The sequence below is a fragment of the Balaenoptera acutorostrata genome, chromosome 20, assembly GCF_949987535.1.
Source record: "Balaenoptera acutorostrata chromosome 20, mBalAcu1.1, whole genome shotgun sequence".
Taxonomy (NCBI): Eukaryota; Metazoa; Chordata; class Mammalia; order Artiodactyla; family Balaenopteridae; genus Balaenoptera; species Balaenoptera acutorostrata.
Genome location: NC_080083.1, coordinates 56,758,306 through 56,782,180, shown reverse-complemented (window position 1 = coordinate 56,782,180; position 23,875 = coordinate 56,758,306). Strand labels below are relative to the sequence as shown.

Genomic DNA, 23,875 nt, shown 5'->3' with positions numbered 1-23,875 from the left:
TCTGTTGACGGACTGGGGAGATGCAGGGCTTTACACTGTAGAAACACAAGCAACTTTATTTTATTTTAATTAATTATTTATTGGCCTCACCATGCGGCTTGCAGGATCTTAGGTCCCTGACTAGGGATTGAACCGGGCCCTCGGCAGTGAAAGCGTGGAGTCCTAACCAGTGGACCACCAGGGAAGTCCCGAAACACAAGCAACTTTAAATCCATACCAGGGTATGTTTGTTTCCTAAAAGCCCTCTGCCGTTTCCACAATTCAGGCTCCAACCTCCCTTCACATCGTTCAGCCTTCCTCTCTGCTCTTTCCTTTCTTTCTCATCCAGCTCCAATTTTGCTGTTCACTTTTTTCATGCAGAGCATTTAGGCTCATTCTCTTATTGTTTGGCCTTGCTGACCTAGGCCTTTTGGGTCTCATCTTTCCTTAAAATATTTATCAAGTATTTTCCTAAACAAAGACAGTTTCCTTCCTTTTCAGGACTTTTGGTGCCACTGTAAGGACATGAATGTACATGTAAACAGTCACTCTGATAATCTGCGAGGAATTATAAAGCAGTAAGGTGCTGTCCATGCTCTCAGAGAGCTTAAAAGTTAGTTAATGACATGATATTTACACCTAAAGTGCTAAGAAGCAGCGCAAAAAGGAGTCTAGAGGGGCTTCCCTGGTGGCGCAGTGGTTGAGAGTCTGCCTGCCAATGCAGGGGACACAGGTTTGAGCCCTGGTCTGGGAAGATCCCACATGCCGCGGAGCAACTGGGCCCGTGAGCCACAACTACTGAGGCTTCGTCTGGAGCCTGTGCTCCACAACGGGAGAGGCCGCGATAGTGAGAAGCCCGCGCAACGCGATAAAGAGTGGCCCCCGCTTGCCGCAACTAGAGAGGGCCCTCGCAGAAACGAAGACCCAACACAGCCATAAATAAATAAGTAAATAAATAAGTTAATTAAAAAACAAACAAACAAACAAAAAAAAAAACGGAAGGGAAGGACACTTCTGGTTATGGTACAGACCAAAAAAAAAAAAAAAAAGGAGTCTAGAATGCCAGACAGAGAAGCCTGGAGTTGGTGTTTGGGAAGTAAAGGGCTGGTGATGGTGCCTGGGGTTGGGGTGGGGGGTAAGGATGGTGGCTGCCCTGTCACCTGGCATCTGGACCACCTCCGATGGCTTCCTGTCTCCACTGGCTCCTCTTTCGAGTTCACCTTCTACAAGTTCATCTTTCTTCCTCCCAAACCTGACCGTCTCATTTCCCTATTTAAAAGCTTGAGGGGAGGGAGCATTCTCCTTTTTCTTCAGGTAATAATAACTTTCACGGATCCTCAGAAAACGGCCCCGACCTCCTCTAACAGGATTTTCTGCTGCAGCCCCTCCACGAAACGCACCAGACTCTCTGACCACAACAGGCAGAGTAGATCTGTCTCAATTCCCACCAATAAGTAGTGAAATACGGCTTTCACTCTGGAAGATTAAAACGGCTGCTTTGTGGCACACAGAAGACCGGGATGTCAGTGAACTGCTGTTATTTCTGGAAAGCAAACAACATAGAGGCCTCTCCTATGTGGAAACCCAAAGATCAGTAAGATGATACAATGATGGTTTTTCACCTAAGGCTACACGGGATTTCTCAGCCTTGGTACCACTGACGTTTTGGACCAGATAACTCTTTGTTTTGGGGGCTGTCCTGTGCCTTATGGCTTGTTTAGCAACATTTCTGGCCTCTACACGTTAGATGCCAATAGCAGTCCCCAATCGTTGACAACCAAAAATGTCTCCAGACATCGCTAAATGACCCTGGGGGCAAAAATCACACCCAGTTGAGAGAGGAGATTGTTTTATATATATATATATATATATATACACTTATACATATGCATATATATATATATATATATACATATACCTCTATCTATATTGATATATTTGTATTTACAGATATAGATATGTATATATCTATAATGTATCTTTATCTATAGATACATATATATCTATATATGTATATATCTATAATGTATCTTTATCTATAGACACATATATATCTATATATATTAAATTTTACCTCAGTAAGTATACATATATATGTATTTCTTACTGTGGTATAATTTAGATACACTAAACATACAGATTTTAAGTGTATAGTATGATGAGTTTTGATAGATAAACCTATGTAACTCTGTACTCTAATCAAGATATAGAACATTTGCTTCATCCCCCCAAATTTCCCTCGTGCCCCTTTGAAGTCGGTCCTCATCCACACCCCCACCCCTGTCCTAGACGTTCATATAAATGGAATTGTACGGTATGTAATCTTCTCTGTCTGACTTCTTGCCTTCACTATAATGTCTGTGAAATTCATTTATATTGTATATCGGTGGTTTGTTTATTTTACTGCTGCAGGGTGTTCCCTTTTGTGGACATAGCACCATTGTTTATCCATTCTCCTGCTGATGGACATTTGAGTAGTCTCCCATTTGGAGCTACAGTAAGTCCCCTGCATACGAACATTCAAGTTGTATGCAACTTTCAAAGATGCGAACGTGCCCCTGTATGCCAGCTGTTGTACTGTACTACTGCACTTTTCAAGGTACTGTACTGTAAGATTAAAAATGTTTTCTTGGGCTTCCCTGGTGGCGCAGTGGTTGAGAATCTGCCTGCTAATGCAGGGGACACGGGTTCGAGCCCTGGTCTGGGAAGATCCCACATGCCGCGGGGCAACTAGGCCCGTGAGCCACAACTACTGAGCCTGAGCGTCTGGAGCCTGTGCTCCGCAACAAGAGAGGCCGCAATAGTGAGAGGCCCGCGCACCGCGATGAAGAGTGGCCCCCGCTTGCCGCAACTAGAGAAAGCCCTCGCACAGAAACGAAGACCCAACACAGCCATAAATAAATAAATAAATAAATAAATAAATAAATTTAAAAAAAAAGAGAGGCCCACCTCTCATTTGAAAAAAAAAAAACGTTTTCTTTATTTTTTGTGTTTGTTTTTTATGTATTATGTGTGTGAAAAGTATTATAAACCTATTACAGTACAGTACTGTATAGCCGATTGTGTTAGTTGGGTGCCTAAGCTAACTTTGTTGGACTTACGAAGAAATTGGATTTATGAATGCACTCTCGGAACGGAACTTGTTCGTATGTAGGGGATTTACTGTATTATGAACCAAGTCTTTGTGTGGATATTCACCATCATCCGGAGTTTCGGGAAGGGAATGCAGCCAGATGCTCATATTGTGTTGTAAAGTTGTGTCCCTGTTTCAGGATTGCTCTTCAGGAGGACAAACAAGTGTCAGAATTGCCTCATTCTCAGTATTTACAACAAAGTTTCCCCAGAGGATCTCTCGAGTGAGTCAAAGGGCTCAAGAGAACGTCCTCGTCAGTGAGACGTCACTACGGCTTTCTGCAGATATTAGAGGAGCAGCTTCTCCTAAAAATATCACTCACAACTTAGAGGCAAAGGCTCTTGGCAGCTGAGGAAGGAACACAGGAGCTGCCCACTCAAGAATCAACATCCCAGATAATTTCACCTGGCCTCATATCCCAGTTACCCTCAGGCACGACCTCAAATACCAGTCTGGGCCATTTCCTCCACTGCTACCTCCCTCTAAACCTTCCTCCTGTGTGATCTGAAGCTCTTGTTTCTTTGAGAAGAAAATCTCTAACAGCCTCAGCATCTTCAAAGGATACTCCTGCTAACCCCTCCTTCACCCAGGGAGTGGCTTTCCCATGAAGAGGCCACTTCTCCTGCAGCTCTTGAGGGGAGGGGGAATTCTCCCAAACTCAAGTTGGGAAGGGAAGCAGATGCATGGTTTTCCTTGCTTTTGTGACTCCTTCCAGACCATTCTGGTTCCTTCCTCATGAAAACTCCCTCTCTCGAGGTGCATGCCACCTGGCAATCATCTGTGACCCCACATTTCATACTCTGCTCCAAGTTCTACCATGACCCTGTATGGACAACCCATCCAAGAGCTTAGATGTCAAGTTTTTTTTGTTGTTAATTGAGATATACTTGACAAATGACATTGTGTAAGTTTAAAGGGTACAACATGTTGATTTAATACATTTATATATTGCGATGATGATCACCGTAGTAGCATTACTTAACACCTCTATCAACTCACATAATTATCATTTCTTTTTTTGTGTTGAGAACATTTAAGATCTAGTCTCTTAGAGAATTCCCTGGCGGTCCAGTGGTTAGGACTCTTCGCTTTCACTGCCGAGGGCCTGGGTTCAGCCTCTGGTTGGGGAACTAGGATCCTGCAAGCTGTGCAGCTCAGCCAAAAGAAAAAAAAAGATCTAGTCTCTTAGCAATTTGAAGTATATAACACAGTATTACTGACTATGGTCACAGTGTTGTGCTTTCGATCTCTAGAACTCAACTATCTTGTAGTTGCAGGTTAGCTACTAAGTTTCCTGCCCTCTTAGATGATAAGAATCCCTAACATCCATGTTATTTCAGCCCTTGACTCCCATGCCACACCCCGGACTTTGTCATCATTTGAATAAACAAAGAAACAAAAAAAATATATATTTAGGAGTCGAGACATATCAAGCCCCCACTTATACTACAAGCCCCCCACTTATATCCACCCCACTCTGCTAACAGATTCAAGGTGTTGGCCATCAGATCCTGCAAGAGAAACGACTATGTTAAAACACACACACACATACACACTGTTCAAAATAACTTCTAATAAAGTCCAGAAGGTTGTAAAAGTTATCCAGAGAATTCAGGTAGGGGCTAAATTATATTCCCAAAGTCCAGACCAATATCATTCAGAGCCCTGCTGTATGTACAATGATACTTATGGATGAGTGTCTAAGTGCAAAATGCATTAAATCAGGTGTTTGCTCAAATATATGTTCTCAGTGAAGCCTTCTCTGGTCACCGCATCTCAAACTATCCCAACCCTTGGTGTTCTCCATTCACCTCCCCAACTATTTTTCTGTATATCACTTACCATCATCTGACACACTATTTTACTTACTTGTGTTTTCATCTGTCAGCAACTCTCCCCCATGTCTCCAACTACAATGGGAGCTCCGTGAGGGGAGGGACTTTTATCTACTTGTTCATTGCTGTATCTGCCACCCACCCACCCACACAAAGCTTTGGAATTATTTCCTAAAGCTGTACTGCCATAAAAAGAGATAATCAAGAGTTGATCCTTTTATGGTTCTTTATCACCTGCTGTCAGATTGCCCCGTACAGACACTATAACAATGTAGATTGCAATCAAAAAGTAATGTTTAAACCTACCAGTTTCACTACAGTTTCAGCATTATTAAATTTTATTATTTTATTTAATTGAACAGATGGGAAATGGCTCCTCTGGATTTGTTTTCATTTTTCTTTTTTTGTGGGGCTGTCCCACACCGTGCAGCTTGCGGGATCTTAGTTGCCTGATCAGGGATCGAACCCTGGCCCTCGGCAGTGAAAGTGCCGAATCCTAACCACTGGACCGCCAGGGAACTCCTTGGATTTGTTTTAATTTAATGTTCTTTGCTTATTAGTGAGGTTGAACCTTTCTTCCAAAATAACAATTCCTAATATTTGGTTTCTTCTTGTGTAAATTGTCTGCTCACGTCCTTTGATCATTTGGTCCCTCCTTTCAAAGAGCCTGCAAGTGTCCATAGGTGGGTCTGAAACTTCGGCTGCAGCAACAATCAACACTTCGCCATTGGCAGAATGTGGATCCTGAAAGTATGATTTCTGGCAAGGGACTCTAATTCTGATTGTGGCGTTTAGCTCAGACAAGTTAAAAGAATTTCAGCCCAGGAATCTAAACAATCACCATTTCACCCTGTCACTTTTAAACACCTGATTAGGCTGAAGGGATGGCGCAAGACGAAGGTGCGAGGGGGGAGGGGCGCGTTTCTGCGTGGATGGGATGCAGCGTGTCACTCCTTGTTCAAAAACCTGAATCAGGGGCTTTCCTGGTGGCGCAGTGGTTGAGAATCTGCCCCCCAATGCAGGGGACACGGGTTCGAGCCCTGGTCTGGGAAGATCCCACATGCCGTGGAGCAGCTGGGCCCGTGAGCCGCAATTGCTGAGCCTGCGCGTCTGGAGCCTGTGCTCCACAACAGGAGAGGCCGCGAGAGTGAGAGGCCCGCGCACTGCGATGAAGAGTGGCCCCCGCTTGCCGCAACTAGAGAAAGCCCATGCACAGAAACGAAGACCCAACACAGCCAAAAATAAATAAATAAATTAAAAACAAACAAACAAACAAACAAAAACCTGAATCAGCCCTGCTGAGCTACTCACGCTTTCTGACTCACCTCTCATGTTTCCATCTAGGTGAAGTGAAGTCATAAATAAACAGGAATGTTTTCCGGCTGATGTTTTTTGTTCAGTCCTTTGCTCTAAATTAGCCTTTCTGAAGCACCTGGAGCTGAACAGGTGCTTTGTCATTATAACTGACACTATATGAGGTCAAGGGTGTAGAAACCTAGGAGTCACCCTTCCCTCTTTCTCCCCAGACCTTAAGTCCAATCGATCACTAAGTTGTGCCTAGTTGACCTGCTAAAGATCTCTTAAGACGTCTACTCACCACCCAGGCAGCCACCAGTTTAGCACAGGGATAGTGTTGCCCACATTACTGCCAGGCCTCCTCTCTGGGCCTCTCAAAGCTGTTCTTGCTTCCTTATGATCCATTCTCTACCCAGTAGCCAACCTGCGTAATTTTATAAACACCAATCAGATCGCCGGTACTCTTTCGCTTAAAACACTCCAATGGCTTTTCTCTTTTTTAATTAGTTAATTAATTAATTAATTTATGGCTGCGTTGGGTCTTTGTTGCTGCACGCGGGCTTTCTCTAGTTGCAGCAAGCGGGGGCTACTCTTCGTTGCGGTGCGTGGGCTTCTCATTGCAGTGGCTTCTCTTGTGGTGGAGCACGGACTCTAGGCGCACGGGCTTCAGTAGCTGTGGCACGTGGGCTCAGTAGCTGTGGCACATGGGCCCTAGAGCACAGGCTTGGTAGTTGTGGCGCATGGGCTTAGTCGCTCCGTGGCATGTGAGATCTTCCCGGACCAGGGCTCAAACCCGTGTCCCCTGCATTGGCAGGTGGATTCTTAACCACTGCGCCACCAGGGAAGCCCACGTTGGTCAGTCTTGAAGGAGTTTATTCCCGGCTGATTTCACAATATTTGAAACATGGTTCTTAAGAGTCACACGACATTGAGTTTTTCAGCTAACTCTCTTAAATATTCCCCAGGGCCACAAAATATAATAAATGAAGCAGTGATTCTCTGTTGACTGTAGTAGCTAAGGTGAAGTCATCAGGTGTTACTACACTGGCTAGTCTAACAGAGACAAAACATCGCAGACAGAGAGGGAGCTTTTTATTTTTTTTCTTTTGGCTGCGCTGTGAACCCGTGCCCCCTGCCGTGGAAGGATGGAGTCTTAACCACTGGACTGGCAGGGAAGTCCCCTTTTTTTTCTAATTAATTTTTTATTAAGATTTCATATTTTTACAGCAGTTTTAGGTTCACAGAGAGGGAGCTTCTTGCTCGTTGATTCTTTAGCTATATGGCAGAGGAGTGTCACATAGACCAGACCATTTAGTATTGAAGGCCTCTTCTTCCTCTCTTTCGTTCTTCTCCCCTTCTCCTTCTCTTTTCCCTCTACTGTTCCCCCTCCCTCTTTTGCTCTAAGGAGAGATGAGAACTATGAATGTTTATATAGCTAGGGGCAAGGACAGGAAGCAACTAAAGATGCTAGAGAGAGGGCTTCCCTGGTGGCGTAGTGGTTGAGAATCTGCCTGCCAATGCAGGGGACACGGGTTCGAGCCCTGGTCTGGGAGGATCCCACATGCCATGGAGCGGCTGGGCCCGTGAGCCACAATTACTGAGCCTGCGCGTCTGGAGCCTGTGCTCCGCAACAAGAGAGGCCGCGATAGTGAGAGGCCCGCGCACCGCGATGAAGAGTGGCCCCCCACTTGCCGAAACTAGAGAAAGCCCTCGCACAAAAACGAAGACCCAACACAGCCATAAATAAATAAATAAATAAATAAAAATTTAAAAAAAAAAAAAAAAAGACTTCAAGTGTTCACTTGGGACCCCTGATAATAATATCCTCCAGGAATAAAGGCAAAACTAGAAATTATTAAAAAAAAAAAGATGCTAGAGAGGATAATTAAGCACCAGCTCATTTATTCAACAAACATTTATCAGACACCTACTGTGTGCCAGGCACTCTGTTAATCAACAGTGACACAAAGATGAAGAAGACACTGTCCTTGGACACAAGGGGCTCACAGGAAGAGAAATGACATATAATTAGACAATGTTATTAACTACATAAAGCCTAGGGATGGATATGTCCAGTATCTATACAGAATCATATACAAAGAAATGATAATTGGCATCCAAAACTAATTGCAAAGCAACTTCAGATCTTATTGTAGTCTCTTGAGAAAAATGTCAAAGGGGGAATTACATAAATGATTTACGAGAAACCTTCCTAAAATCCTATTCTTCGTTTCTCTTTCCCTCCTCCTCTTCGCTAAGGGGGATTCTGTCTTTACCTGTTAGGTTCCCAGGTCATTCACTGTACAGTATCAGACAAACAGGGGAAAGGTATTCCACCTACTCCCCTAAGGCATTTCTCACTCTGCTCTAAAGCTTCTCTATTTCCTCTCTCCAAACTTCCTCCAACTCTTCCCTAACCCACACCATCCTGGCTCTTGTCTCTTCACTTTCTCCTGCTCCCTTTTCAAACCCAACTGCTTTCATTTGCCGGTAACTCTGCATCTTATCCAAAGTAAACCCAATCACTCAAGGCTTGCCTTTCTCAGTCCTACCTTTCCTCTATTCTTCTGTTACTGTGCAATGATCTGTCAACCTAACAGGCACAGACAGAATCCAGGAGGAGAGAAAGAGACCTTGGATACTAATGTATTATTAATATTATTTTGCTGTCAAAGATATAAAACAATGTGGTAAGTGAAATGATACAGTTATCTACAGAGCAGGGACAAGCCATTCTGATCTTAAAGGCTGATCGGGAGTTCGAAAGAAAGGAAAAGGGCATTTCAGGTACCGCAAACAGCATAAGCTAAGCCTAGAGATGGGAAATAGGCTGGGGTGAGGCAAGGGATTGAGGATACAGATGGGGAAAGGAAGAGGAGTATCTCTTCCCTGGAGGAATGTTGAAAGGGGAATAGGAGTAGATGAAGTGGATGAGACATCTCCACTGGAAGGCCTTGGTCTTCCCATCAAGGTCATTTTGGTAGGGAGAGATAGGGAAAGCTCCAGAAAAGTGAAGAAGGATTGGTACAGCTGCCTGGGGTTACTAGACAACCAAGAAGACATGGCCATAGAGACCTCAGAGCCACAAAAAGTCTAGCCAGGGTGAATCTAGAGTGGGTGTATCAGTATGTTTTGGATCGAGTGACTTGATTTACTTCTTAGGCAAAGTTTTTTGTTTTTTTTTTTTAATTTTTATTTTTTAGGCCATGCTGCGCAGCACGCTGGATCCTAGTTCCCTAACCAGGGATGGAACCTGTGCCCCCTGCAGTAGAAGCAAGGAGTCTTAACCACTGGAACGCCAGGGAAGTCCCATCTTAGGCAAAGTTTTATAGCTGGGGGGAATGACAGAGGGGATGGTCAATGCACAGTGAAGGACTGTGGTACAGCCCCTGAAACTGGTAGGCACTCAGTTCAAATTTGTTGAGTGATATTCATAAAACCCAATGGAACAGAGAAACAAGTATGGCCAGAGGCGACTGGGGTACAAAGTGGAACAGGGCAGGATGACTATGTTACACCTGCTAATAACCTTCCAAATGCAGCCATATAAGCCTTCTGGGATGAAGTGAAAAGACATTAGATACAGGCGATTGACTAGTTCAGTTCAGCAAACATTTGCTGGCTACCAGCCTCCAAATAAGGTGCTGTGTGGACTGCCAGGATAAGCCAGCTGCCTTCAGGTTGCTTGAAGTCTTACAAAAATAATTCTGTGCAAAGCATACTTTTGTAAAGGCAGCAGTGGAGACACAAAGAAAAGCTCAGTGCTACAGAATTTCAATGACTAAAAGTCAGGGAAGGCTTTTGGGCAGGTAGTGTTTAGCGTAGACCTTTAGGATGGGTGTGGATTTGAACGTTGATTTTATTGGTAGGAAGGAACCTACAAAGCACCGGGAAACTCTTGGGCAAAGAAGCAGAGGTGGGAGGGTCCCAGAGGCATTTAGTGAATCTGTGTGGCTGCAGGAGTAGTTTGGCTTGTGGGGAGTTAAGCCTGGAAATGTATGTCTGAGTCGATTTATGAGGAGCTTTGAACGTCAGGCAGAGAGATTTGGACTTTTTCTATTGGCGAAGATAAACAGCAGAAGATTTTTGTATGCAGGAAAGGGACATGATTCTATCAGTTTTAGACAACAGCTAAAACAGTTCAAACATACAAGATTAGGCATTGAAATGGCACCTTCTTGTCCAGCTGAAAAGAAATAGAGATTTAATTACATAATCAAATTCATTAACAGGGAGAAGGGGCTCTTACTTCCCAGGACCAGCCATGACCTTCTTCCAGTTTTATAAACAGACTAAAAAACAAAAAACCAACTCTCCAGACTTAGATCTCTGGGAAAACAGAAGTAAATACTGACACAGACTTGCTTTGTTTTCCCAAGAGAGGTCTCCCAGGCGACTTCTTTAATTATCTAGAAAAAAAAATTTTTTTTAACTTGTTTTTCCCTTTAGAGTTCAGCCGAGCTTGGAGGAGAAAAACTGCAGTATTGCCTTAGATTCTCCAGCTTTGGTTTGGAAGCAGTATTGGTCCCAGAGGGACTCCCTCCAAGGTCTCTGAGCGAGGTGTCTCGAGGCATTTGTTCCCAGCAACAAGGAGGGAGCTTTGGAGACACAGGCGCTCTGCAAAGGGCTTATTTTAAAAAGAAAGGCAGGGGGCGGGACGGCCCGTTGATATTTTTAGGATAATTCCATAGGAAAACTAACCTAGGTGAAAGCCGTGCCCTCGCCTCTGGTCAGGACCTCTGGATCAGAAAACGCTACGGCATGACGTTCAAGGATGGACAGTGGTTGCGCGCTCTCCCGCCGGCATCACTTGGCACTTAATTCCGCCAGGCTCCCGGAGGGGAGGTTGTGGCTACAGCCTAGTGCTCCCCTCAGCCAATAAGAAGCCAAGAATCCCCGCCCGTCTCGGATTGCGACCAATCGACGCCCAGGACTTTAGCTAGCGAGCCGGCGACTCCGTTGTCCGAGAAAGGAGGCAAACCCCCTTGGAGTTGCCAGTAACGGACATGGCTGCGGCCCCTGGAGGAGGGGACGCGAAGTGAGGAGGGGGCAGGGAGGGGAGAGGACGCGGGCGAGGAAGACTGGTCCCCGGGCCCCGGTAAGTACGAGAAGGCCCGTGGCCCGAAGCAAGGGGAGCAAAGGGGCGTGGGGCTCGGCCTTCCGCGTCCTCGGGATTCTTGGGCGAGGGGAGGCGAGTCTGGGGTCTGCACCCAGGTAATGGTCTCGGGGGAATCCCTTCGGTGGAGGAGTCAAGGGACTGGCTCTTGCCTCCAGCTCTTGGCCATTTCCTTCCCCCAGGTGCTCACACTTGCCCTCGGCCCTGGCTTGGCCCTCTGGGGGTCCCGCGTCGGAAATCGAAGCCTCCCGCCAACAAAGACTCCCTGCCCCAGGATTGCGGTGCCTGGGCCCCGGCCCAGAAGGCTTCCAGCGCTGGTGTTCAGTTTATTTATAGGTCTCTGGGAGTCCCCATCCCAGCCCCAGTTCAGACGGTTGCCTCCCTTGCGCGCGCTCTCAGCTGCCGTCCGGGCCCTCGTGCTGACCACGTCCCCTGTGTCCAGGTGGATGGAGCCGGAGGGGCTTTTCAACCCTGAGCAGCGACGTTGCAGTTTGGAGTATGCCCTGCCTGCCCCCACCCCCGCCAGCCCCCGCCCCTTTCCGCCTTTCCAGAAAATTGTTTAAAGACTCCTTAGAAGCAACCAGAGGAACATTACTTCCTACCCTATAAACTGATCTCTCTGCTGTGCTCTCGTTCCTCTGCTGCTCACCGCTGAAGTCAGTTCTTAAAGTCCCTCGTGTGCTGCTGTGTGAGCCCCTGCCCGGTGCCAGTTACGAGGGGAACCCTGCTCTTTCATTGGTGTGTGACCACGGGCTGCACTTTGGCGTGTTCACTGATTTGGTCACGTGCTGCTACATCCCACCCTCTTTTTTTGTGTGTGTGGCTCTTGGGGAGAAAAAGGAGGGAGCTCTGTATCCAATCCCTTTTCCTTCTTGTGTGTGATTTTGTGTACTGGGGACGATGATAGTTTTCTCATGCTTCATCCAAGACCCTCACCTCAGCTGTAGTGACACAGTTCAGTTAAGCCTGGGTACTCTTAGAAGATGGAAGTCAGGAGGGAATTTTAACGTTTTATTTTACAGATGTGGAGACTAACTGTTGGGAGAGGCAAAGGGCCAGGGCCAGGGTCATCAAGGTCCCAGGGCTGGAACTCTGAAGTCCAGATTCTTGAGTCCTTTATCCACTAGAGCCGGTTGTTTCCTAGGTGTGATCTGAGAAAACCAAGTTCCCTAACTTCTCTCAGCCTTTGCAGGGCGGTTGTGAGCATTAAATGAGGTGGTCTATATATAAGGATCCCTTGGATGGAGTCTAGGACTTACTAGGTTCTCAATATATTTTTGCATTTATTAATTTTAAGTAACCGGCAGGTAGTTCACTGGCTGATTTCTTGTATTAATATTTATTGTGGTCTCTATTTGTGGGTGTAAATTAGTGGTTCTCAGGAAAGGCAGGGAGGGGCAGAGTCAGGACAAGGTAGCCCTTCCTCCGTTTGGGGGAACCACTGTAGTGTCATTAGAGGTGTTATGAATGAGAGTGTGATTGTGTTTAAGAATAGTGCAGAGGCAGAAAAAGGTTAAGAAGCACTGAAGAAAGAAGAAATACCATGGTGGTATGTCTTTATGGTGATCTTGGTAAAAGAAGAGCTGATCTTAGTAATCCAACGAGGTAGTTTTAATTTTTTTTTAAATGGCACAAGTAAGGTTCATTTTCTAAAAAGTCAAATAAAAATGATCCATGGAGTTTAAAAAAAATAACTGTAAAGATCAGAAGACCTCAGAACGTAGACTGTCATTAACTGGAACTGGAACTGGGGGTAGATGTTCACATAAAATCCACATACTGTATGTACTCTGCAAGGCTTATTTCAACTGCCATGTCAGCTGTAACTTCCTTGCTCTCTGGTTTTTGTCAGAACGACAAACAGGGAAACTGGTGGAGACCATGGAGAAGTGCATTGGCCAGGGAGTTGGAGTACAGACCATCCCCTTGGATAACCAGCCACCAAAGAATTGAGAGTTAACTGCCCTTGAACCCCTACCCTACCCCCCACTCCCACCCCTTGTTTGTGGTGACCCAACATCAGAAGATTAGTCCGGGAGAGCCAGGGCTGGGTGGTGAGATGGAAGAAAACAGAAAGCCCTTCACATTTCTATTTTGAGAAGTTGCTAGGGAGTGCCAGCTCCAAGGGCTGAAAATCAGCCTTTCGGAAAGCTTAACTCCTGCAGAACTCATGAGAAATGAAAGTCGCTATCCTTCGGTTCCTTCCACTGCTGATTCCTTGGTGTTGGGCTTGGGAAACAATTGCTATGGGGCGAGGGAGGAGCGCTATTGTAAATGTGACCTACACCCAAGGCTTGACTTAACCTCACCTGAGTCGAGTTTGAGCTCTGAGAATAGCCTTTCTCAAATCCATTCCTGGTGTTTAAGTGAGAAGTTTCCCAGTCGTGGTTGGCACTTCTCTGCCAGTCAACGTGTGCTAATCTTTTTTATCTGGTTATTGGATCAGCATTGGTTTCACGAGAGCGTCTTTCTTGACCTAAAAGATAGGCTCCTTTAAAAATATTGTTTGAACTCTGGTTTCTGAGCAGGCCCAGATTTGTTTACAGTACACAGGTGAACTAAAGGCTAAGCCGGCGGCTGCAGCAGGAATGTTTTTCTTCCGAAGGGACCAGCCAGCCAGAAATGTGTGGTTTAGTGACCAGGGGTTCGTGTAATAATAAGCTTTGCCTGTGGTTGCCGAGCCAGTAGTAAACAGGATCACATGGCGTGGCAAGTAGGTTAAGGACCATATTTAGACCCGGCCTGATGCCTGCATCCAAAGGCCTAGAGTGATGGGGAATGAGGGGTGCCCAAGGGAAGGAGACCCTTTCAGGGCTCACAGCGACCTTTTGGGAAACTGGAAATAGTGTAATGATAGGAACCCAGTTTTCTTAATTTCAGGATCATCTTGAAAAAGAGATTCCTGATAGCAGTCTTCCTTAGTAGGAAGGTGAAGAGAAAAATATTGGGAAACACCTGCAAAAAAGATATATACTGGAGAGAGACTCAAAGGTGTATTGAAAAGAGCATAGGGACTTCCCTGGTGGTCCAGTGGGTAGGACTCCACGATCCCAATGCAGGGGTCCTGGGTTCAATCCCTGGTCGGGGAACTAGATCCTGCATGCATGCCTCAACTAAGAAGTTCGCATGCCCCAACTAAGACCAGGAGCAGCCAAAATAAATAAATAAATAAATATTTGAAAAAAAAAAAAAAAAAAGAGCATAAACATCCCTAAAGTTGACATGGAATGCAGTGGGGGAATATTCCTTGTAATGTAAGCCAGAACCAATTGCAAAATCAGAAGTTGCTGATTTTTTTTTTTTTTTTTTTTGGCCACACCGCATGGCTTTTGGGATCTTAGTTCCCCAACCAGGGATTGAACCTTGGCCTCAGCAGTGAAAGCGCCAAGTCCTAACCACTGGACAGCCAGGGAATTCCCAGAAGTTGCTGATTTTATTTTATTGTGGTAAAATATACATAATACAAAACTTACCATTTTAACCAGTTACGTGGCATTAAGTACATTCACAGTGTTACACAGCCATCACCACCATCCATCTCCAGAACTTTTTTATTTTCCCCAACTGAAACTATGTCCCCATTAAACACTTAATTTCCCATTCCCCCCTCCTCTGGTCCCCAGCAACCACCATTCTACTTTCTGTCTCTAGGAATTTAACTACTCTAGGACCCTCAAATAAGAGGAATCATGCAATATTTGTCCTTTTGTGACTGGCTTATTTCACTTAGTGTAAGGTCTTCCCAGTTCATCCATGTGGTAGCATGTGTCAGAATTGCCTTCCTTTTGAAGGCTGAATAATATTCCATTGTATGTATAGGCCACATTTTTTTTTTTAATTTATTTTATTTTTGACTACGTTGGGTCTTCGTTGCTGCACGCAAGCTTTTCTCTGCTTGTGGCGAGCGGGGGCTACTGTTCGTTGTGTTGCGCAGGCTTCTCATTGTAGTGGCTTCTCTTGTTGGGAGCACGGGCTCTAGGCGCGCAGGCTTCAGTAGTTGTGGCACGCGGGCTCAGTAGTTGTGGCTCACGGGCTCTAGAGCACAGGCTCAGTAGCTGTGGCGCACGGGCTTAGTTGCCCCGCGGCATGTGGGATCTCCCCGGACTGGACCAGGGCTCAAACCCGTGTCTCCTGCATTGGCGGGCGGATTCTTAACTACTGCACCACCAGGGAAGCCCCGGCCACATTTTGTTTATCCATTCATCTGTTGATGGACACTTAGGTTGCTTCCACCTTTGCTATTGTGAATAGTGCTGCTATGAACATGAGTGCACAGATATCTGTTTGGGTCCCTGTTGTCACTTCTTGTGGGTATATATCCCCAGGAGTGAGAGGTTGCTGATTCTTTAAAGATACATTTGGTACATTCATATGGTTTGAAAATCAAAAGGCACAAAAGTATATACAGTGAAAATTCTCCCTCCCACTCCTATCCTCAGCCACTCAGTTCCAGTTTATTAATATCTTCTTTTGTAGGTTATGCTCTTGGTATTGATTCTAAGAAATCCAACCCACAGTTACAAAGATTTTCTCCCATTATTTCTTCTAGAAATCTTATAGTTTCACTTTTCCATTTAGGTCTATGATCCATTTTTAGTTAACTCTTGTATATGGTGCAAACTATATTGACAAGGTTTTTTTTTTTTTGCATCTGAATATTCAATTGTTCCAGCGCAATTTGTTGAAGAGCCTTTTACTCCACTGAATTGCCTTTATACCTTTTTTCGAAAATCAATTGACCACATATGTCTGGGTCTATTTCTAGGCTCTATTACCAGGCCAATACCACACTGCATCGATTACTGTAGCTTTATAAAACCTTGATGTCCAGTGGTGAAAATATTCCAGCTTTGTTCCCCTGGGGTAGTCTAATTTGAATGTCTCTTATTGTGGGTAGAGTTGAGCATCTTTTCATGGGTAGATGCTACTGGATTTCTTGATTTCATAGTCTCTTGGAGTTAGAAGAGACCATAAAAAGCCATCTCTTTCTTATTTGCTACCTGATGTATTTATTAGCTCCATAATTCCCCACCTCTGCTTGGATCCCTCTAGTGATGGGGAGCTCATTGCCTCTCAGGGTGGCCTCTTCCATTTTTTTAATACAGTTCTAATATGTATAAAAGATATTGCTTGGGAGTTCCCTGGTGGCCTAGTGGTTAGGATTCCAGGCTTTCACTGCCATGGCACAGGTTCAATCCCTGATGGGGACTGAGATCCCACAAGCCACGCAGCCAAAAAAAAAAAAAAAAAAGATATTGCTCATATTAAGTCCCAGTCGGCCTCCATATAGCTTCCTCCCCCTAATCTAGTCCCTATTTTTGGAGCCTCCCAGAGTTAGCCTGGCCCTTCTTTCCCCTGGCAGCCATCATGCCCTTCTGTCTCTGCTCTAACCTGATGTGTTTTTGGTGTCCTGGCCAAGCATCTTCTGTCCCTTCCATTAATTCTCATGTGATAGTTTCTCCAACCTGGCTGCTGTTTTCTGGAAGCCTTCCACTTTAGTCAGTGTCCTTCTTAAAGTGTGTGATGCACAAATGAACAAAATATTTCAGGTGTGCTCTGAAATGTACAGGAATCAGACTTACCCCTGTCTTTTGGGGGACTTGGCATATCTGTTAATGCAGCCTAAATGTGAGTGAACTCTGGGCGACCATGCGGTTTATTTTGAAAATGCATTTAACTAAGCCATTTGTAGTAGTTTACTACAGTAGTTTTTGAACCTAAGTGCAGGCGTTAATATCTAATCTCTTACAGTTAAATTGAATCTATTAGATTTGGCCCATCATTTCTGCCTGTTGAGATCTTCCTGGAGCTTGACTTTGATCTCCTTTCCAGGTTTGTGCTATCCAAGAATTTGATTAGCATACCATCTGTTTCCTCACCCAAGTTATTGATAAAGATATTGACTAGGATGCCACCAAGGATAGAACCCGGAGACTTGTGATTAAAAACCTCCCCCCCACTGAGTATCCATGCATCCATCAGCTCACTTTCAGCTGAGTAGAGTCCACCAAATTGTGTTTTTGGTGTGTTGGGCGTGCCTAGAGTGCCAGCAGAGCTAATGAAGATTGTGTTGGAAGAGATAAGGACAGCCAACTCCTCAGCTCACCCTCAACCTGAACCTTGGGCACCCATTCTTTTTTTGTTGTTTTCTTTTTTAAAAAAATATTTATTTATTTGGCTGTACCAGGTCTTAGTTGCAGCAGGCGGGCTCCTTAGTTGTGGCTTGCAAACTCTTAGTTGCAGCTTGCAAACTCTTAGTTGCAGCATACATGTGGGATCTAGTTCCCTGACCAGGGATCGAACCAGGCCCCCTGCATTGGGAGGGTGGAATCTTAACCACTGTGCCACCAGGGAAGTCCCCACACTAGTTCTTTTTGATGTTGGTTCTGAGCTTGGCAGCAGGAAGCATCGACCCCTTCGTTCTCATTTCCGCCTTTGTCTAGATACCCGTCATGGCAAACCAGGGTTATTGTAATTTTCTTCTAACTCTTCTGCCTGTAATTTCTTTCCCTTTCTCCTCTGATCCATTCTCTACCCTTTTAAAATCCTGGGACCTACTCAGAAACCTTCAGTGACTCCTCAGGGTGTCTTTGTTTCAAGGGCCCCTGATTCCCTGTTCTATGTGGTCATTTATTTCTTCATTTATTTCTTCAGTCTGACCTACTCAGGCCTTCTGCTCTAACCAAACAGGTCAGATCACTATCTTTCAAAAAGGCTCCCGGGGGGAGGGATAACTTGGGAGATTGGGTTGACACATACACACTACTGTATATAAAATAGATAACTAATAAGGACCTACTCTATAGCACAGGGAACACTACTCAATACTCTAATGGCCTGTATGGGAAAAGAAGCTAAAAAAGAGTGGATATATGTATATGAATAACAGATTCAGTTTGCTGTACACCTGAAACTAGCACAACATTGTAAATTATACCCCAATTAAAAAAAAAAAAAAAAGGCTACTGCATTTCTTCCCTGGTGCCTTGATTGGGACTTGTGGCTCTTGCTTGGGTAGCCCTTCCTCTTCTTACTCCTAAGCACCTGTTTGCAATTCTCATTTAGTATGTCAATGCCAACTTGAATTGTTATCTTTTTTCATAATAGCCCAAACCACTATATTATAAATCCCTCTAGGGAAGGGACCGCATCTTATACTTCTTTGAAAACAGGACCATTCCTTATACTTACTAAGTATCTGCTATTGTAACACACTACAGGTGCTGGTAAATGTTTGCTTCATTATCCCTTCTCTTTTATAAATCTGCCAAATCTTGCATGTGCTAGGCATTTTAGAGGTTAGTTGAGCTCGGATTCCACTGTACTTTTGGAAAATCAGCTCTATGGAGGCAACTATTTCCATACAATGATATGCACCTATTTAAGTATATAGTTCAAAGAATTTTGACAAATGTATATACCCCTGTAGCCACCACCCACAGTCAAGATATTAAACAAAAGATCCCTGTGCCCTTTGCAGTCATTCCCTCCCCCTGCCCCCAGGCAACCCCTGATCTGCTTGCTGCCACTATTGATTAGTTTTGCCTGTTCTGAATTTTATACTAATTGAATCATACAGTAGGCAGTCTTTTGTGTGTGGCTTTTTTTTTTGGCTGTGTTGGGTCTTCGTTGCTGCGCATGTGCTTTCTCTCATTGTGGTGAGCGGGGACTACTCTTCGTTGCAGTGTGCGGGCTTCTCATTGTGGTGGCTTCTCTTGTTGCGGAGCATGGGGTCTAGGTGCACGGGCTTCAGCAGTTGTGGCATGCGGGCTCAGTAGTTGTGGCTTGCGGGCTCCAGAGCACAGGCTCAGTAGTTGTGGCACACGGGCTTAGTTGCTCCGTGGCATGTGGGATCTTCCCGGACCAGGGCTCGAACCCGAGTCCCCTGCATTGGAAGGTGGATTCTCAACTACTGCGCCACCAGGGAAGCCCTGTGTGTGGCTTCTTTCACTCATCAAATGTTTTTGAGATTCAGCCATATTGTTGTGTATATCAGTACTTTATTCTGTTTTGTTGCTGGGTAGAATTCCATTGTATGGATTTACCACAGTGTGTTCATCCATTCACCTGAGTGGACATTTGGATTTTTTCCAGTTTGGGGCTATTTTGAATAAAATTGCTATGGATATTTGTATGTAATTCTCTTTGAGGACATATGTTTCCATTACTGGGTCATATAATAAGTGTATATAGTTGACCCTTGAACTGCATGAGTCCACTTATATGTGGATTTCTTGCACTAAATATGTACCAGAATGCTACATGATCCATGGTTGGTTGAATCCACAAATGCAGAACTGTAGATTTGGAGGGCTGACTGTAAAGTTATATGTGGATTTTCCGCTGCGCTTGGGGGGTGGGAGGGTGGTGTCAGGGGTCGGTGTCTCTAACCCCCGCCTTGTTAAAGAGTCACCTGTACTTTATCAGAAACAGCCAAAATGGTTTCCTAAATGGTTATACCATGTTATATTCCCACTAGCAATTTATCAGTTCATATCCTCACCAACACTAGGTACTATCGGTCGTTTTCATTTTAGTCATTCTGATGGGTGCCTATTAATATTAATACTGATAAATAGAAATGTATGAATATGAATATTATTTAATTTAAATATTAAAACATTAATGTTAACATTAAGTCTTCCATTCCATGAACATGGTATAGCTCTCTCTTTGTTTAGGTCTTCTTTAATTTCTCTCAGCAGTGTATAGGACTTATGTGTATTTTCGTTAAAGTCATCCCTAAGTATTTCTTTTTTTTGGTACTGTAAGTGATATTTACACATTTTTACTTTCCTATATTTCATTATAGCATATAGAAATTTATATTTGCATTTTATATTTTGACCTTGTATCATGCAACCTTGCACACTTATTTGTTCTAATATCTTATTTGTAGATTCCTTAGGATTTTCTACATGTATGATTGAGTCTTCTGCAAATAAAGACAGTTTTACTTATTTCTCTACAATCTTTTTTATTTTTTGGCCATGCCCGCAGCTTGCAGGATATTAGTTGCCGACCAGGGATTGATCCCAGGCCCTGGCAGTGAAAGCACCAAGTCCTAACCACTGCCCCGCCAGGGAATTCCCTCTTTACAATCTTTATGCCTTTTATTTCTTTTTTTTCTCCTTACTTTTGAGTTCTCGTTCTTGACTTCGGTGACTCTTTCTTCATATTACTTGTTTGCTGATGATAGTAGATGACAGTAATGGCGACTATTAAGACCTACCATGTACCAAATACTGTATTAGGCCCTCTGCCTATAGTATTTTACATCATTCCTGTTGCATAGCTGTGTAATAGGTATCATCACTTCCATTCAATGAACAAGGACACCGAGGCTCAGAGAGACAAGTGATTTGCCAAGGTCGTTTGGCACTTGATACATGATGGAGCCAGGATTTGAACCCACGAGTGTCTGGCTTTGAAGCCTGTGCTTTTTTTCACAATGGGCGGGGAGTGGACCTGGCCCTTTAAGGATACAGCTGCTGGTTTCAGATCAGACAGCTAAGGACAGCTCTCTCCCAGAATCCCATGTATGGAGTGATGGGAAAACAGAGACTCTTAGAAGAATGTCGTGCTCCTGGCTGCCCTTGTGGAACTGCTGTGGTCCCACCCGGCCGCAGAGTTACTTCACTCCTGTACTGTTGGCAGAAGGAGTTAAGCATAAGCCCCATCTGGCCCCTGGTGCCTTTCCCTGTGTGGTGACTGCCTCATCCAGCCCCTGCTGGCATGGGATGTCATGGGGACCTTGAGCTGTACTTGTAAACAGGGCCAGGGTGCCTGAGTCAGAGCGGCCTTAGGCAGAAGTGCATTCAGCCTCTCAGGATCCCATTTCAGTCGGCTGCCAAAAAACCAAATGTCGCTGCACTGCGGTGCTGCTCCCAGCGTCACTGTCTGTCTCTGACCCTCCGGGGGCTAGCTCAGCTTTGAGGGCCCTGGTTGGAAAAGCAGAGGTAGGGACAGACCTGGCAGTGCAGGGCTGTGACGTCTTGCGAGGAATTGGACGGGATCGTGGGTCGGATTTAGTGCCTGCAGAGCCTGGGCCTCCTGCCTGGGGTCCTCTGGACACAGCTTTTTTTTTTTTTTTTAATTGTTTCTAGACAGCTCTTTTATGGATCAGTTCTCCTGGGCTTCTGACCAGCTCCTCTTAACGTAGGTTTTGCTGCAGGCCCCCAAAAGAACTGCCCCAGTCAGCAGGTTAGTTCTTTCTCCTCAAGTAGTCACCTGGCACCGAACCAGATTACTCAGTGGCACTCTTTACCCAAACACTCATCTGAAATCATTTAAGGTGTGCTGGCTGCCAGGATGGATGGGTGAGAGTCGGGGTTATGTGGGGAGGGAATGGTGGGTGGGGAGGTTAGGCTCATCTTCATTTTCTAGATTGTTGTCGCCTTGGATCCCCCATCCTCATGGACACCCGTCCAGGTCCCTGTTGAGCACTCCTTGTTGGCCGGCCGCTCGAGAGGCCCGCTGACTGTGGGCATGTACGCGTTGGCATGTGTGGTGTGTGTTTCCCAGCTGTGCTCCTGGTGGCGGTGGAGTGAGCACGTCTCTACTTTGATCATCTCTGCTACTCTTCCCACCATTTGCTTGATTATTCAAGTTGTATCTAGATTCCAATTTACCTTCACTTCTTTTTTCTTTTTTTTTTTTTTTTAAATTTGGCCGCGCCGTGCCCAGCTTGTGGGATTTTAGTTCCCTGACTAGGGATCGAACCCGTGCCCCCTGCAGTGGAAGCACGGAGTCTTAACCACTGGATGGCCAGGGAAGTCCCCCATCACCTCTTTAAAAGTGAAGGTATGGGACTTCCCTGGCGGTCCAGTGGTTAGGACTCTGCGCTTCCACTGCAGGGGGCACGGGTTCGATCCCTGGTCGGGGAACTAAGATCCCACATGTGGCCAAAATAAATAAATAAATAAAGAGCTGATGAGCCATGGCTTTTCCTGCTTTCTGGAAGTCAGCAAGTCAAAGAGTACACGTGGAACAAAACATACGTGCCTCCAAAAATTAGGGTAAAAGAGGGAAAGCTTGCAGCCCTCCAGCATCCCTGCTGTAGCCCTCTCCCTCCTGGCTTCAGAGAGTGGAATTTGTAAAGCTGACTGCTGCCAGGACAGGCCGGGCCCCTGGAGGTCACCAGCACCGTCTTCTCCACGTCCTGCTCGACTGTTTAGATGGTACTGTTGTGTTTCACAGTAGCTGCCCCTTCCAGCAACCCGGCCTTACGGGACCTCTTTCTTTTTTTTCCCCAGACGCTGTGACTGTGACAGAGTCACTGGGGTTCGTACATGTTGGGGAGGAGCCTTCCTTTCGGGGGTGACCACCTTCCTCTGGGCATGCCTGCAGTACCCTGGGCCCATGGACCTGAAGGAGAAGCACGCGGTAGGCCATGATCGGTTCCCTAACGGGGATTGTCTGTGTGTCTCTGTTGGACTCTCCCTGCCTGTGTTTGCCTGGGAGGTCCTCATGTGGAGGCTTTACACCAAAAGAGAGGGAGGGGGCGCAGCTCTGAGGCTTGGGGTATGTGATCTGATCCCTGGACGGTGCTATTGCTTGGCTGGAACACACAGGCTCAGGGAGCTGGGACTCAAGGACAAAGGGTGGACCAGTTAACACGGCCGCATGGGAGCCGGTTTCTGATTGGGGTTGGCTCTGAGCCAGTCTTCCACTCCTTGCCCAGGGGTGTGTAATTTCGCTTGTTTGCCCTTTGCGGGGCTCTGCCCCAACCTGCTGAGCTGGGTTGCGTACTCAGTTGGGCACCCTCTCTGTGGTTAGAGAAGAGCTCCCCGAGTCAGACTCCAGACACAGCTGCTGAATCAGCTGGGGGTAAGCAGCCCGGGGGTCCAGGCGTCCTCCCCCAGCCTGACGCAGGCACCCCAGCCTCCAGGCATACCATCTTTACGTGGAGTTAGATTTGTCAACCAACAGAGCATCCCTCTCCTGGGACGAGGACTGCCCTAGGGGGTGTCCTTCCCCTAGGTCCTTGCCTGGCCTTCTTTTTTTTTTTTTTTTTGGCTGCGCTGCACAGCATGTGGGATCGTAGTTCCCCAACGAGGGATCGAACCTGTGCCCCTTACAGTGGAAGCACGGGATCTGAACCGCTGGACCGCCAGGGAAGTCCCCACCTTGCCTGGCCTTCTGTCACACCTTCCTAACAGGTCCCTCTGTCTCTGACCCCTTGCCTCCACTCGGCGGGCAGGGAAAGCTATCCAAAACGCAGAACTGACCTTTTGTTGCCCCTGCTTAAAAGGTATCACACCACCTGCCGAAACCTTTAGCGTGGGGTCCAGAGCCCTCCATAATCCCGCCTCTGCCTGTCGGCCCAGCATCCCTCACCTCCCCTGCCTCGGCCTTTACCACTGGTAATTCTGAACGCTTCAGAGTTTGGGCACACCCTCCACGTTTAGGCTGTTACCCAAAAATCCCCCCCCACCCTTTTTCCTGCCAAACTCCTACTTTTCTTTCTTCGAGACCCAGTTTAGGGACTTCCCTGGTGCTCCAGTGGCTAAGACT

The 23,875-nt window shown here is 45.8% G+C and overlaps 1 protein-coding gene across 4 annotated transcripts in view; it reads left to right on the top strand.

Annotated features, from left to right (window-relative positions):
- Window positions 1-11,250: 11,250 nt before the first annotated feature.
- Window positions 11,251-23,875, top strand: part of TMEM94 (transmembrane protein 94) — a 35,149-nt gene continuing 22,524 nt past the window's right edge. For all 4 annotated transcript variants that reach the window (XM_057535857.1, XM_057535856.1, XM_057535858.1 and 1 more), the window contains exons 1-3: window positions 11,251-11,341; window positions 11,542-11,855; window positions 22,615-22,744. In XM_057535857.1, the coding sequence (XP_057391840.1) occupies window positions 11,806-11,855; window positions 22,615-22,744 (180 nt within the window). In that variant the 5' untranslated portion in view covers window positions 11,251-11,341; window positions 11,542-11,805. The remainder of the gene's footprint in view (window positions 11,342-11,541; window positions 11,856-22,614; window positions 22,745-23,875) is intronic.